The sequence below is a fragment of the Anomaloglossus baeobatrachus genome, unplaced genomic scaffold (assembly GCF_048569485.1).
Source record: "Anomaloglossus baeobatrachus isolate aAnoBae1 unplaced genomic scaffold, aAnoBae1.hap1 Scaffold_445, whole genome shotgun sequence".
NCBI classification, from domain to species: Eukaryota; Metazoa; Chordata; class Amphibia; order Anura; family Aromobatidae; genus Anomaloglossus; species Anomaloglossus baeobatrachus.
In genome coordinates, this window is record NW_027443787.1 from 249,242 (window position 1) to 262,343 (window position 13,102).

The following is a 13,102-nucleotide window of genomic DNA, read 5'->3' on the forward strand; positions in this document are numbered from 1 at the left end:
ATTGCCCTGGTGCAGTGGAAATCGGGGTAATGAGGGGATTAATGGCAGCCCACAGCTGCCACTAAGTCCTAGATTAGTGATGGCAGTCGAATCCCAAATCACTAAGCTGTAAGTAAATAAACACTGAGAAAATCCTTTATTTGGGATAAAATACAAAAAGCATCCTCTTTAGTCACTTTATTAATCTCCACAATCCCCCTGCAGGTCCGAAGTAATTCACACGAGGTCCCACAGCGATTCAGCTCTGCTACATGTAATTCACAGTGAGCGGCGTAGAACATGACCAAATGCTGTGAGTGCAGACAGAGAATGACTGAGCCGCGATCAGCGGTGACGTCTCTCCAGTTACTTGCGGTCACAGCTGGACATTCCCCCTGTGACAGCAGGGAACCTGACTTCAGTAAAGTCTATGACCTCACCTCATGTGAGACCTGAATCTCCTGGCAGCAAACATCAGGGGTTTTTTTTTGCCAAGAGATGCAGATTTGGTGCTGAGATTTTTACACTATATTCCTGCACCCAATCTACACCTTGCCAAACAAAAAAAATTTTTTTTTTTTTACGTATTTGTTTGATGCGGTCTTGATAGTTTTCTGCAGGAGGAGCAAATCTGGTGCTAAAATGTTTACACCAGTTTTCAGCACCAAATTTGCACCTCCTGGCAGAAAAAAAATGTTTTTGTTTTTTTTTTGCGCCAAGACATGCAAACTTGGTGATGAAAATTTTACACAAAATTCCTGCACCCTATCTACACCTCCTGGCAAAAAAAAAACACATCAAAACTGCATGAGGTATGTAGCAGTTTTTTGCCAGGAGGTTTAAAATGGGTGCAGGAACACGAAGCCAAAATTTTGAGCACCAAATGTGCATCTCTTTTCTGCCAGGAGATGTAGGTGAGTTCACTGAGTTTAATAAGGTCATCAGAGGTCCTCTTACGTCTGGTTTCCTGCGGTCACAGGTGGACGGCTACAACTGTGGCCGCAACTATAGCCTGAGTGACATCACTGCAACTCGTTCATTCTCTGAAGCTCAAAGCGGGCAGTCATGTTCCATGATCACTCGGTGTGAGGTTCAGGTGTAGCAGAGCTGAATCGCCGCAGAACCTCGTGTGGATTACGTCAGAATTGCAGGGGTATTTTGGGGTTAATAAAGTGGTGAAAGAGGGTGTTTTTTGTCTTTTGTTCCAAATAAACACAATCACTTACAGCTTAGTAACAAAGGGTGTCCCATAGACCCTCCCCATTACTAATCTAGGGCATAGTGACAGCTGTGAGCCGTTACTAAGCTCTTATATTACCTCGATTGCCGCCGCACCAGGGCAAATTGGGAAGAGCCAGGTAAAGCACCAGGCTTGTTGCATCTAACGGATGCGACAATTCTGGGCGGCTAAAGGCTGATATGTTAGGTTGGACCTCCCCAGCCTGAGAATACCAGCCCCCAGCTGTCAGGCTATATCTTGGCTGGGTATCAAAACTGACCGCATATTTTGTTTTTTTTTCTTAAAGTTGCATACAGTTCCTCTTATTTTGATACGCAGCCAAGATAAGCACACGACTGGGGATGAAGCCTGTAGCCATAGGCTTTATCGGTGCTGGGTATCATAGTATGATTGATTTCTTTTTTTTAGACCTCGATACTGACCCACAGACAGTTGCACTGCTTTTCCCACCCAGCGCCCGACCTGGCACCTGTGATTGGATGCAGTCAGTTGACACTCAGGGTGGGGACACGCTGCTACTCTTCTACCCCTTCTATCAACATTTTTAATCTCTGGATTCTGGTCCCCATAGACTTATATGGGGACTGGATTACAAACTGGGTTTTTAGTTATCTGAGAACCCGCTCAACTCTACTCCTAATGCTTCTGTACACATGCACGCTCTATCCTGCCGAGCATGCATGTGTTTGGTGGAAGCTGCTCTGTACCCTATAGCCTCCTCTATGGGAGCAGAGCTCATTGTGTCCACTGCTGCAGGGTCTGTCCTGCCCTCTAGGGGAGAAACGTCACCAAAGAATGGATACAGATATGATCTGGGCTCATCTCTCGGGGGGACTGACTCCTTTCTCTGCCTTATCCCATCCATGCAACCGTTCCGGCACAACTCCACTTGGTCCCTCCCAGACCACAGGAAGGTTCCCCAGCCGCACAGAGTACTTCAGGAGGACGAGGTAGAAGTTGCATAAATAATGCAGCAGCACAGAGTACTTCAGGAGAAGACTGTGCGAGGTCACGGGTGGAGCACGGACACCGATAAGGGAAGAGTCACTCATCAATAACTGCAACTTTTATTAGCCCCCACATTACATGGAGTCAGCTGGCGGCCGCAACGCAGGGTCACCAAACACAACCGGCAGCCGCAGCGCAGGGTCACCAAACAACCAGCAGCTAAAAAGGAACTGATGGCAGAATTATAATACACAGTAAAAAAACAAAAACAAAGATCATTTGCAATATTACAATCCAGAGCCCCCCAAACCTGCACACGCAGCGCCCTCCTCTGGTAACGTACAGAGTTCCGGGAAAGCTGGGTGACCAGCGATACGAGCACTTCTCCTCTGAGGGTGGAGGTCACCCTTTCCCAAAACCCACCATGGATATGGTGATGGCTCGTCACCCCACATATTGCAGAGTGGCCGCTGGAGCCGGACACGCGTCATTAGATGACCGGGGATGTGTCACCATTGAATGTCCTCACAGTAAAGCATCCAGTATGGATCCGCAGAAGACCCAAGGATCGCGTCCACACAGTGCGCAGGGGGCTCTATGTGGGGGCCCCACTCACTTCTTCTGGAAAAACCCCATGATGGACGCCTGCTTGGTCCCTTTGTTGGTTGCTGCGGTCGTCGCTTTCTTTGTTGCTTTAGGCTCCGCTTTGGTTTGGGTTTTGCTGGATGTGGACGGTTTAACTGATGGTTTGGACGCGGTGAAATCCTCTCCACTGTCCGTGCAGGACTCGCTCTCATAAACCTTCTCCGTCACTGCAAGATGTAAGGGGGAAGGGTGAGCGAGACACAGGTGACATAATGCAACTGGTGCCAAGTCACTACCATGCTCTGTACTGGTAACTAGTGATGAGCGGGCACTACCATGCTCAGGTGCTCAGTACTGGTAACTAGTGATGAGCGGGCACTACCATGCTCGGGTGCTCAGTACTGGTAACTAGTGATGATCGGGCACTACCATGCTCAGGTGCTCAGTACTGGTAACTAGTGATGAGCGGGCACTACCATGCTCGGGTGCTCAGTACTGGTAACTAGTGATGAGCGGGCACTACCATGCTCGGGTGCTCAGTACTGGTAACTAGTGATGAGCGGGCACTACCATGCTCAGTACTGGTAACTAGTGATGAGCGGGCACTACCATGCTCAGGTGCTCGGTACTGGTAACTAGTGATGAGCGGGCACTACCATGCTCAGGTGCTCAGTACTGGTAACTAGTGATGAGCGGGCACTACCATGCTCAGGTTGCTCAGTACTGGTAACTAGTGATGAGTGGACACTACCATGCTCAGTACTTGTAACTAGTGATGAGCGGGCACTACCATGCTCGGGTGCTCAGTACTGGTAACTAGTGATGAGCAGGCACTACCATGCTCGGGTGCTCTGTACTTGTAACTAGTGATGAGCGGGCACTACCATGCTTGGGTGCTCTGTACTTGTAACTAGTGATGAGCGGGCACTACCATGCTCGGGTGCTCTGTACTTGTAACTAGTGATGAGCGGGCACTACCATGCTCGAGTACTCAGTAATGGTAACTAGTGATGAGTGAGCACTACCATGCTCGGGTGCTCAGTACTGGTAACTAGTGATGAGCGGGCACTACCATGCTCGGGTGCTCTGTACTGGTAACTAGTGATGAGCAGGCACTACCATGCTCGGTTGCTCTGTACTTGTAACTAGTGATGAGCGGGCACTACCATGCTCGGGTGCTCAGTACTGGTAACTAGTGATGAGCAGGCACTACCATGCTCAGTACTTGTAACTAGTGATGAGCGGGCACTACCATGCTCGGGTGCTCAGTATTGGTAACTAGTGATGAGCGGGCACTACCATGCTCGGGTGCTCAGTACTGGTAACTAGTGATGAACGGGCACTACCATGCTCGGGTGCTCAGTACTGGTAACTAGTGATGAGCGAGCACTACCATGCTCGGGTGCTCAGTACTGGTAACTAGTGATGAGCGGGCACTACCATGCTCGGGTGCTCAGTACTGGTAACTAGTGATGAGCAGGCACTACCATGCTCGGGTGCTCAGTACTGGTAACTAGTGATGAGCGGACACTACCATGCTCGGGTGCTCAGTACTGGTAACTAGTGATGAGCGGGCACTACCATGCTCAGGTGCTCAGTACTGGTAACTAGTGATGAGCGGGCACTACCATGCTCAGGTGCTCAGTACTGGTAACTAGTGATGAGCGGGCACTACCATGCTCGGGTGCTCAGTACTGGTAACTAGTGATGAGCGGGCACTACCATGCTCGGGTGCTCAGTACTGGTAACTAGTGATGAGCGGACACTACCATGCTCGGGTGCTCAGTACTGGTAACTAGTGATGAGCGGGCACTACCATGCTCGAGTACTCAGTAATGGTAACTAGTGATGAGTGAGCACTACCATGCTCGGGTGCTCAGTACTGGTAACTAGTGATGAGCGGGCACTACCATGCTCGGGTGCTCTGTACTGGTAACTAGTGATGAGCGGGCACTACCATGCTCGGGTGCTCAGTACTCGTAACTAGTGATGAGCGGGCACTACCATGCTCGGGTGCTCAGTACTGGTAACTAGTGATGAGCGGGCACTACCATGCTCGGGTGCTCAGCACTGGTAACTAGTGATGAGCGGGCACTACCATGCTCAGGTTGCTCAGTACTGGTAACTAGTGATGAGCAGGCACTACCATGCTCAGTACTTGTAACTAGTGATGAGCGGGCACTACCATGCTCGGGTGCTCAGTACTGGTAACTAGTGATGAGCAGGCACTACCATGCTCGGGTGCTCTGTACTGGTAACTAGTGATGAGCGGGCACTACCATGCTCGGGTGCTCAGTACTGGTAACTAGTGATGAGCAGGCACTACCATGCTCGGGTGCTCAGTACTGGTAACTAGTGATGATCGGGCACTACCATGCTCAGGTGCTCAGTACTGGTAACTAGTGATGAGCGGACACTACCATGCTCGGGTGCTCAGTACTGGTAACTAGTGATGAGCGGGCACTACCATGCTCAGGTGCTCAGTACTGGTAACTAGTGATGAGCGGGCACTACCATGCTCAGGTGCTCAGTACTGGTAACTAGTGATGAGCGGGCACTACCATGCTCGGGTGTTCAGTACTGGTAACTAGTAATGAGCGGGCACTACCATGCTCGGGTGCTCAGTACTGGTAACTAGTGATGAGCGGGCACTACCATGCTCGGGTGCTCAGCACTGGTAACTAGTGATGAGCGGGCATTACCATGCTCGGGTGCTCAGTACTGGTAACTAGTGATGAGCGGGCACTACCATGCTCGGGTGCTCTGTACTGGTAACTAGTGATGAGCGGGCACTACCATGCTCGGGTGCGCTGTACTGGTAATTAGTGATGAGCGGGCACTACCATGCTCGGGTGCTCTGTACTGGTAACTAGTGATGAGCGGGGCACTACCATGTTGAGGTGCTCGGTACCTGAGCATGGTAGTGCCCGCTCATCACTAGTTAAGATCACAGTCAGACCCATGCAGATGGCGCCGGCCGTCCTCCGGGCCTCCCCGCCATTCCTTACCCATGCAGCCGTCCCCGTCCACAAACATCTTGGATTTCAGGACACGTTTCCGTTTCCGCCTCTTCTCTCCAGGATGCGTCTGGTAAGAAAACAGAAAGTGCGGGATAATACAGTGCGCCAATGAAAGCCTAACACGGCCGACCAGCTAGTGGCCAATGTGGGGATTACAGGGCAGTTTCTTGCAGCTCTGGATGTAACTAGAGTCAGGCGGCAGGATTTTCCCTGCAGTTACAACTCGGCTCTGGAGCAGCCGTCTGTCAGTGCAGCTCTGGGTGTGATTGGAGTACAAGGATGTACGCGGTACCTGTGATTGCGGTTCTGTCTCCATCTTCACGTTTGGATCAGAATGTGGAGGAGACGGGGCAGGAGACGGTGCAGGAGGCGGGGGCGGGGGAGGGGGGGACGGCATTTTCACATCCGGAGACAAAGTAACAGCTGTAAATATAAAATCACAATGTTAAGTGACCCCCAAACATCCCCCACATGAATGGCTGCAGCTGCCCCTTTAAGCACTTCCGGACCACACGCCGTAAACGTGCAGTTGAGGGGTTAATCCCTGGACGCCTCGGTGCTGACGCCTTGTGGCACCCCCCGGGGCACTGACCTTTTCCCGTTTATTAAAAATCGACACCAAGATAAAAGGAAAATCCTGTGTGGAGATAAAGTCCGCCTGACGCAGGGCTGGGGGGGCTCCAGAGACCCCCGCTGCCCCCACACACCGGCACAGCGGCGGCCGCCAGCTCCCATTACATGGCTCACTGGTGGCTCGGTGGGACAGCGACGAAAGCAAACACACATCAAAGCGGGTGCGGGCGTGGAGGCTGACGGGCAGGCGACACCGGCCGGCGGGCAGCGCTGACGTGCGGGCTCTGCGGAGGGATGGATGGCGGTGTTTTGGCAGACAGCGCGGCGGGAGGCTGCACGGAGCACAACAAACAGTGTGTGGGTGTGAAAGACGCCGGGGTCACCGCCACCTACCGCCCTCGTCATCGCTGCTATCAGACTGCGGCCGCTTGATCCTCCGACGCTTCTTCACCAGCGCCTCCGGCTCCTCGTCACTGTCCGGCAACGCCACCCGCTTCACCTTACTACAGCAGAAATGCAAGGGTTAATGGACGGACGTCGCCTGCACTCACATCCAAATCACCAAAACGCTACAAGTGCACACTCCACATACGAAGCGAGGACCATTAACCACTTAAATGCTGTAATCCACCACCGACCCCAGCATCAGACGCACTCAGGGAGGTGGGATCGGGCCCGGTCATGAAGGGGTTACACCGGAGGAACCAGAAATATAAGTCTCAGTATAGAGGGAACGCACGGAACCTTTTATTCTTAGCAGCTGATTTCAGGGGTTCACTTTCTTTTTCTTTGTTCTCTGGAGCAGGGATCCTCGGAGCGGACGCAGACTCCTCCTTCAGGGTCTCAGAGATGACGGCGGCGGCGGGAGACTCCTTCACCTTATCTACAAGAAAGAGGAAAATGTCACAAAGAAGGAGAAATAAAGAGGAAAAGAAGCGAAATCTGCAGAATACAGCGAGGACGTCACTGCACACATCACACCCCAGAGCTGCACTCACTATTCTGCTGGTGCAGTCACTGTGTACATACATTACATTACTGATCCTGAGTTACATCCTGTATTATACTCCAGAGCTGCACTCACTATTCTGCTGGTGCAGTCACTGTGTACATACATTACATTACTGATCCTGAGTTACCTCCTGTATTATACTCCAGAGCTGCACTCACTATTCTGCTGGTGCAGTCACTGTGTACATACATTACATTACTGATCCTGAGTTACCTCCTGTATTATACTCCAGAGCTGCACTCACTATTCTGCTGGTGCAGTCACTGTGTACATACATTGCATTACTGATCCTGAGTTACCTCCCGTATTATACTCCAGAGCTGCACTCACTATTCTGCTGCTGCAGTCACTGTGCACATACATTACTGATCCTGAGTTACCTCCTGTATTATCCTCCAGAGCTGCACTCACTATTCTGCTGGTGCAGTCACTGTGTACATACATTACATTACTGATCCTGAGTTACCTCCTGTATTATCCTCCAGAGCTGCACTCACTATTCTGCTGGTGCAGTCACTGTGTACATACATTACATTACTGATCCTGAGTTACCTCCTGTATTATACTCCAGAGCTGCACTCACTGTATGTAAATCCCACATTTAATGTCACCCTTAATATGTACAAATCTATTGATACACAAACAAATCATTTTGGAGGGAAAATAAAAGTAAAATGATGCTGTTGCATAAGTGTTCACACCCTCTTATAATGGGGGATGTGGTACAGAAGCTGCTGATCACATTTCCCCCATGTTACACAGTATCAGTGTTCGGCCGCTGTGATTTCCAGCGATTCTGATTGGCTCTACAGTAAGCGTCGCTGTTATGAGGATTTTCCTGACATTCTCTTCTCTGTAAAAAGCTGACAACACAGCAAAGGCTCTGACTGCGGAGAGTGATCCGTCACCAGAGGACAAACATTCCCAGGGCATTACAGCTACCACAAACGCTGGGGCTTATATTTGGCCCACCAGTGACATTTCCTAGAAATGAACGTACCCCCCCCTCCAAAGAATGGATGAAAGGACTAGAAGAATATTTAAATGAGGTCTCAGGTAACATTAATGGAGCTGCAGGAATATCTGTGTCCCACATGTGATTACAGTCTCCTGTATTCTTCACGTGTTTCCGGCCTGTGAGGGAGGGGGTGCAAGGTGGACGCCTTCTCTTAAAGGAAAAATCAAATCAACTTTTTTGGGCACATTCCATAAAGGTGTAAAGCCAACACTGTGCATCCCCCTACCCACAGTGAGGCATGATGGAGGCAGCAGAAGATCCCCCTACCCACAGTGAGGCATGCTGAAGGCAGCAGAAGATCCCCCTCCCCACAGTGAGGCATGCTGGAGGCAGCAGAAGATCCCCTCCCCACAGTAAGGCATGCTGGAGGCAGCAGAAGATCCCCCTCCCCACAGTGAGGCATGCTGGAGGCAGCAGAAGATCCCCCTCCCCACAGTGAGGCATGCTGGAGGCAGCAGAAGATCCCCTCCCCACAGTGAGGCATGCTGGAGGCAGCAGAAGATCCCCCTCCCACAGTGAGGCATGCTGGAGGCAGCAGAAGATCCCCCTCCCACAGTGAGGCATGCTGGAGGCAGCAGAAGATCCCCCTCCCCACAGTGAGGCATGCTGGAGGCAGCAGAAGATTCCCCCTACCCACAGTGAGGCATGCTGGAGGCAGCAGAAGATTCCCCCTACCCACAGTGAGGCATGCTGGAGGCAGCAGAAGATTCCCCTACCCACAGTGAGCATGCTGGATGCAGCAGAAGATCCCCCTACCCCATCAGTAAGGCATGCTGGAGGAACATTGTGTTTTGGGGCTGTAGGGAAAATAAGTTGTGAAATCATTCTTCTTGGCAGGATATTACAGGGGGTGTGTAGACTTTCTATCCACTGGATTATATATGTATATATCAGATGTCGCTGTCCACACAGATCCCTTGATGATATGACAGTTCACTCCGGATAGTTGGGACTCAGCGGACGTCGGAGTCCATTACTACTCACTCATTGAAGCCTTTCCCAAAGAAGTTGCTGATGGCGCTGGACTTAGCGGGTTGTTGGCTGCTGGAGTCCGGCCCCTGAAGAAAGAAAAACAGGAAAAAAGTGAGAAAAAGCAGAAAACACCGGGACCCCAGTCACATCCAGAGCTGCACTCACTCTACTGATTACTATACAAACTGTCAACATGCGCAGAAACATCCAAACATACTACACAATACAGACAGGATCAGTAATGTATGTACACAGAGACTGCAGCAGCAGAATAGTGAGTGCAGCTCTGAGTATAATACAGGAGGTAACTCAGGATCAGTAATGTATGTACACAGTGACTGCAGCAGCAGAATAGTGAGTGCAGCTCTGGAGTATAATACAGGAGGTAATTCAGGATCAGTAATGTATGTACACAGTGACTGCACCAGCAGAATAGTTGAGTGCAGCTCTGGAGTATAACACAGGAGGTAAATCAGGATCAGGATCAGTAATGTATGTACACAGTGACTGCAGCCAGCAGAATAGTGAGTGCAGCTCTGGAGTATAATACAGGAGGTAACTCAGGATCAGTAATGTATGTACACAGTGACTGCACCAGCAGAATAGTGAGTGCAGCTCTGGAGTATAATACAGGAGGTAACTCAGGATCAGTAATGTAATGTATGTACAGAGTGACTGCACCAGCAGAATAGTGAGTGCAGCTCTGGGGTATAATACAGGAGGTAACTCAGGATCAGTAATGTAATGTATGTACACAGTGACTGCACAAGCAGAATAGTGAGTGCAGCTCTGGAGTATAATAAAGGAGGTAACTCAGATCAGTAATGTATGTACACAGTTGACTGCACCAGCAGAATAGTGAGTGCAGCTCTGGAGTATAATACAGGAGGTAACTCAGGATCAGTAATGTAATGTATGTACACAGTGACTGCACCAGCAGAATAGTGAGTACAGCTCTGGAGTATAATACAGGAGGTAACTCAGGATCAGATTAATGTATGTCACAGTGACTGCAGCAGCAGAATAGGTGGAGTGCAGCTCTGAGTATAATACAGGAGGTAGGCTCGGGTCATTGTCACTTACAGCACTCTCTATTGGGCTTCGGTTCTGTGTCTTTTTTAACCTCTTGTGACTTGGCCGCAGGACGTGAGAACATTCCCATGATGCCTGTTGGCTGGGGGTGCAGGTTGGCAGGCGGCGGTGACTTGTACCCATTAACGGACGGTGTAGCAGATACTGTGTTGCGTCTCGCTCTTGTTGGAAGTGGGATTTCTGCAGCTGCGCCACCTCCTCCGGGGACCTGGGCACGGCCGCCGCACACTGGATGGCACTGAACCTGGGGGCCGGTGATATACAGATATATCATTAGTGAGGTGCGGGGGAGGGGTCCGGGCTGGGGGGGCCGGTGATATACAGAGATATCATTAGCCGCTGTGCGGGGGAGGGGTCCGGGCTGGGGGCCGGTGATATACAGATATATCATTAGTGCTGTGCCGGGGGGGAGGGGTCCGGGCTGGGGGCCGGTGATATACAGATATATCATTAGTGAGGTGTGGGGGGAGTGGTCCGGGCTGGGGTCCGGTGATTATACAGATATATCATTAGTGAGGTGCGGGGGAGGGGGTCCGGTGATATACAGATATATGCATTAGTGAGGTGCGGGGGAGGGGGCCGGGCTGGGGGCCGGTGATATACAGATATATCATTAGTGCTGTGCGGGGGAGGGGTCCGGGCTGGGGGCCGGTGATATACCGACATATCATTAGTGCTGTGGCGGGGGGAGGGGTCCGGGCTGGGGGCCGGTGATATACAGATATATCATTAGTGAGGTGCGGGGGAGGGGTCCGGGCTGGGGGCCGGTGATATACAGATATATCATTAGTGCTGTGCGGGGGGAGGGGTCCGGGCTGGGGGCCGGTGATATACAGATATATCATTAGTGAGGTGCGGGGGGAGGGGTCCGGGCTGGGGTCCGTGATATACAGATATATCATTAGTGAGGTGCGGGGGAGGGGTCCGGAGATATACAGATATATCATTAGTGAGGTGCGGGGGAGGGGGCCAGGCTGGGGGCCAGTGATATACAGATATATCATTAGTGAGGTGCGGGGGAGGGGTCCGGTGATATACAGATATATCATTAGTGAGGTGCGGGGGAGGGGTCCGGGCTGGGGGCCAGTGATATACAGATTATCATTAGGTGAGGGTGCCGGGGGGAGGGGTCCGTTGATATACAGATATGATCATTAGTGAGGTGCGGGGGAGGGGTCCGGGCTGGGGGCCAGTGATATACAGATATATCATTAGTGAGGTGCGGGGGGAGGGGTCCGGTGATATACAGATATATCATTAGTGAGGTGCGGGGGAGGGGGCCGGGTCGGGGGCCAGTGATATACAGATATATCGTTAGCTGGGGAAGGGTCCGGGGCGCTGTGGATGTCGCCGTGGTTAACGCACTTGTTGCAGTTGTGCAGGTTGTTCTTGATGATGTCATAGTCGGCGCTGTTACAGGGGCGCGCTGTCCTTTAACGTGGCTTTCTGGAGGCTGTACACGTGGACCGTGGCCACCGCGCTGAGCTTGGATTTCGCAGCTGCAATCGGAGAAATAAAGGTTACAAACCCCAGATAAGAGGACACGGAGCCGAAAAGTGAGGTCCAGGAGAGGACGGTACCTTCCAGCTTCTCCTCCTTCACTACCGCCACCTTGTGGTACTGCAACGACAACGGGAGAAGGGTTATACAGAAGCATCGCTGCACTGACTGCAGACCGAGGCACCGGGAGCAGCCTGTACTCCGCACTGCACTGACTGCAGACCGAGGCACCGGGAGCAGCCTGTACTCCGCACTGCACTGACTGCAGACCGAGGCACCGGGAGCAGCCTGTACTCCGCACTGCACTGACTGCAGACCGAGGCACCGGGAGCAGCCTGTACTCCGCACCTGCACTGACTGCAGACCGAGGCACCGGGAGCAGCCTGTACTCCGCACTGCACTGACTGCAAACCGAGGCGCCGGGAGCAGCCTGTACTCCGCACTGCACTGACTGCAAACCGAAGCGCTGGAGCAGCCTGTACTCCGCACTGCACTGAATGCAAACCGAGGCACCAGGAGCAACCTGTGCTTCGCACTGCACTGACTGCAGACTGAGGCACCAGGAGCAACCTGTGCTTCGCACTGCACTGACTGCAGACTGAGGCACCAGGAGCAACCTGTGCTTCGCACTGCACTGACTGCAGACTGAGGCACCAGGAGCAGCCTGTACTCCGCACTAGAGTCACAGTGTGGGTCAGGGTGGCCGATGCCGCCTGGTCCAATTCCCACGAGCACAAAGGTCGTAGCTGCATAGGACTTCAGCAGGTCGCTGACTGCCAGGACAAGCCATTGGCGGCCACAAGCCATTGGCGGCCTATAATCACGTCATCAGGCTGGGTGATGGTGACGAAAGCCGCTGCCACCAAGATCATGCAATTTAAGCGTCAACTATGATTGACAGCGGCATTTATGGGGTTAAACGGGAGCGGCTGGAGCTGAGCTCTGCCGGCAGATGTCAGGGGTGAAGGCCGCAGCCACACACACCTGCCTGTTGTTTCTGCCTCTAGAGGGCGATCTAGAGCAGCCACCCCCGCTGCCAGGATATGGGGGGCCCCGCACACCACCTACTGATCCCCCGATTATAAACCCGGGGGTCGCCTCTACTCACAGAGATCCCGTCCTGCACACAGGTCCCGCTCAGCAGGTAGGTCACGTGCACCTGT

General features: G+C 52.2%; 1 protein-coding gene across 1 annotated transcript; it reads right to left on the reverse strand.

The window, feature by feature from the left end:
• Positions 1 to 2,270: 2,270 nt before the first annotated feature.
• On the reverse strand, positions 2,271 to 13,098 carry POLD3 (DNA polymerase delta 3, accessory subunit; the record flags this gene model as incomplete). The annotated part of the gene is given in 14 exon segments (XM_075332717.1): positions 2,271 to 2,979; positions 5,761 to 5,839; positions 6,065 to 6,195; positions 6,739 to 6,848; positions 7,090 to 7,228; positions 9,360 to 9,375; positions 9,377 to 9,433; positions 10,300 to 10,303; positions 10,436 to 10,596; positions 10,599 to 10,683; positions 11,805 to 11,854; positions 11,856 to 11,938; positions 12,020 to 12,059; positions 13,048 to 13,098. Coding segments are annotated over 14 exon segments (1,206 nt in total), but the record flags the coding sequence as incomplete, so codon positions are not given.
• Positions 13,099 to 13,102: the final 4 nt, after the last annotated feature.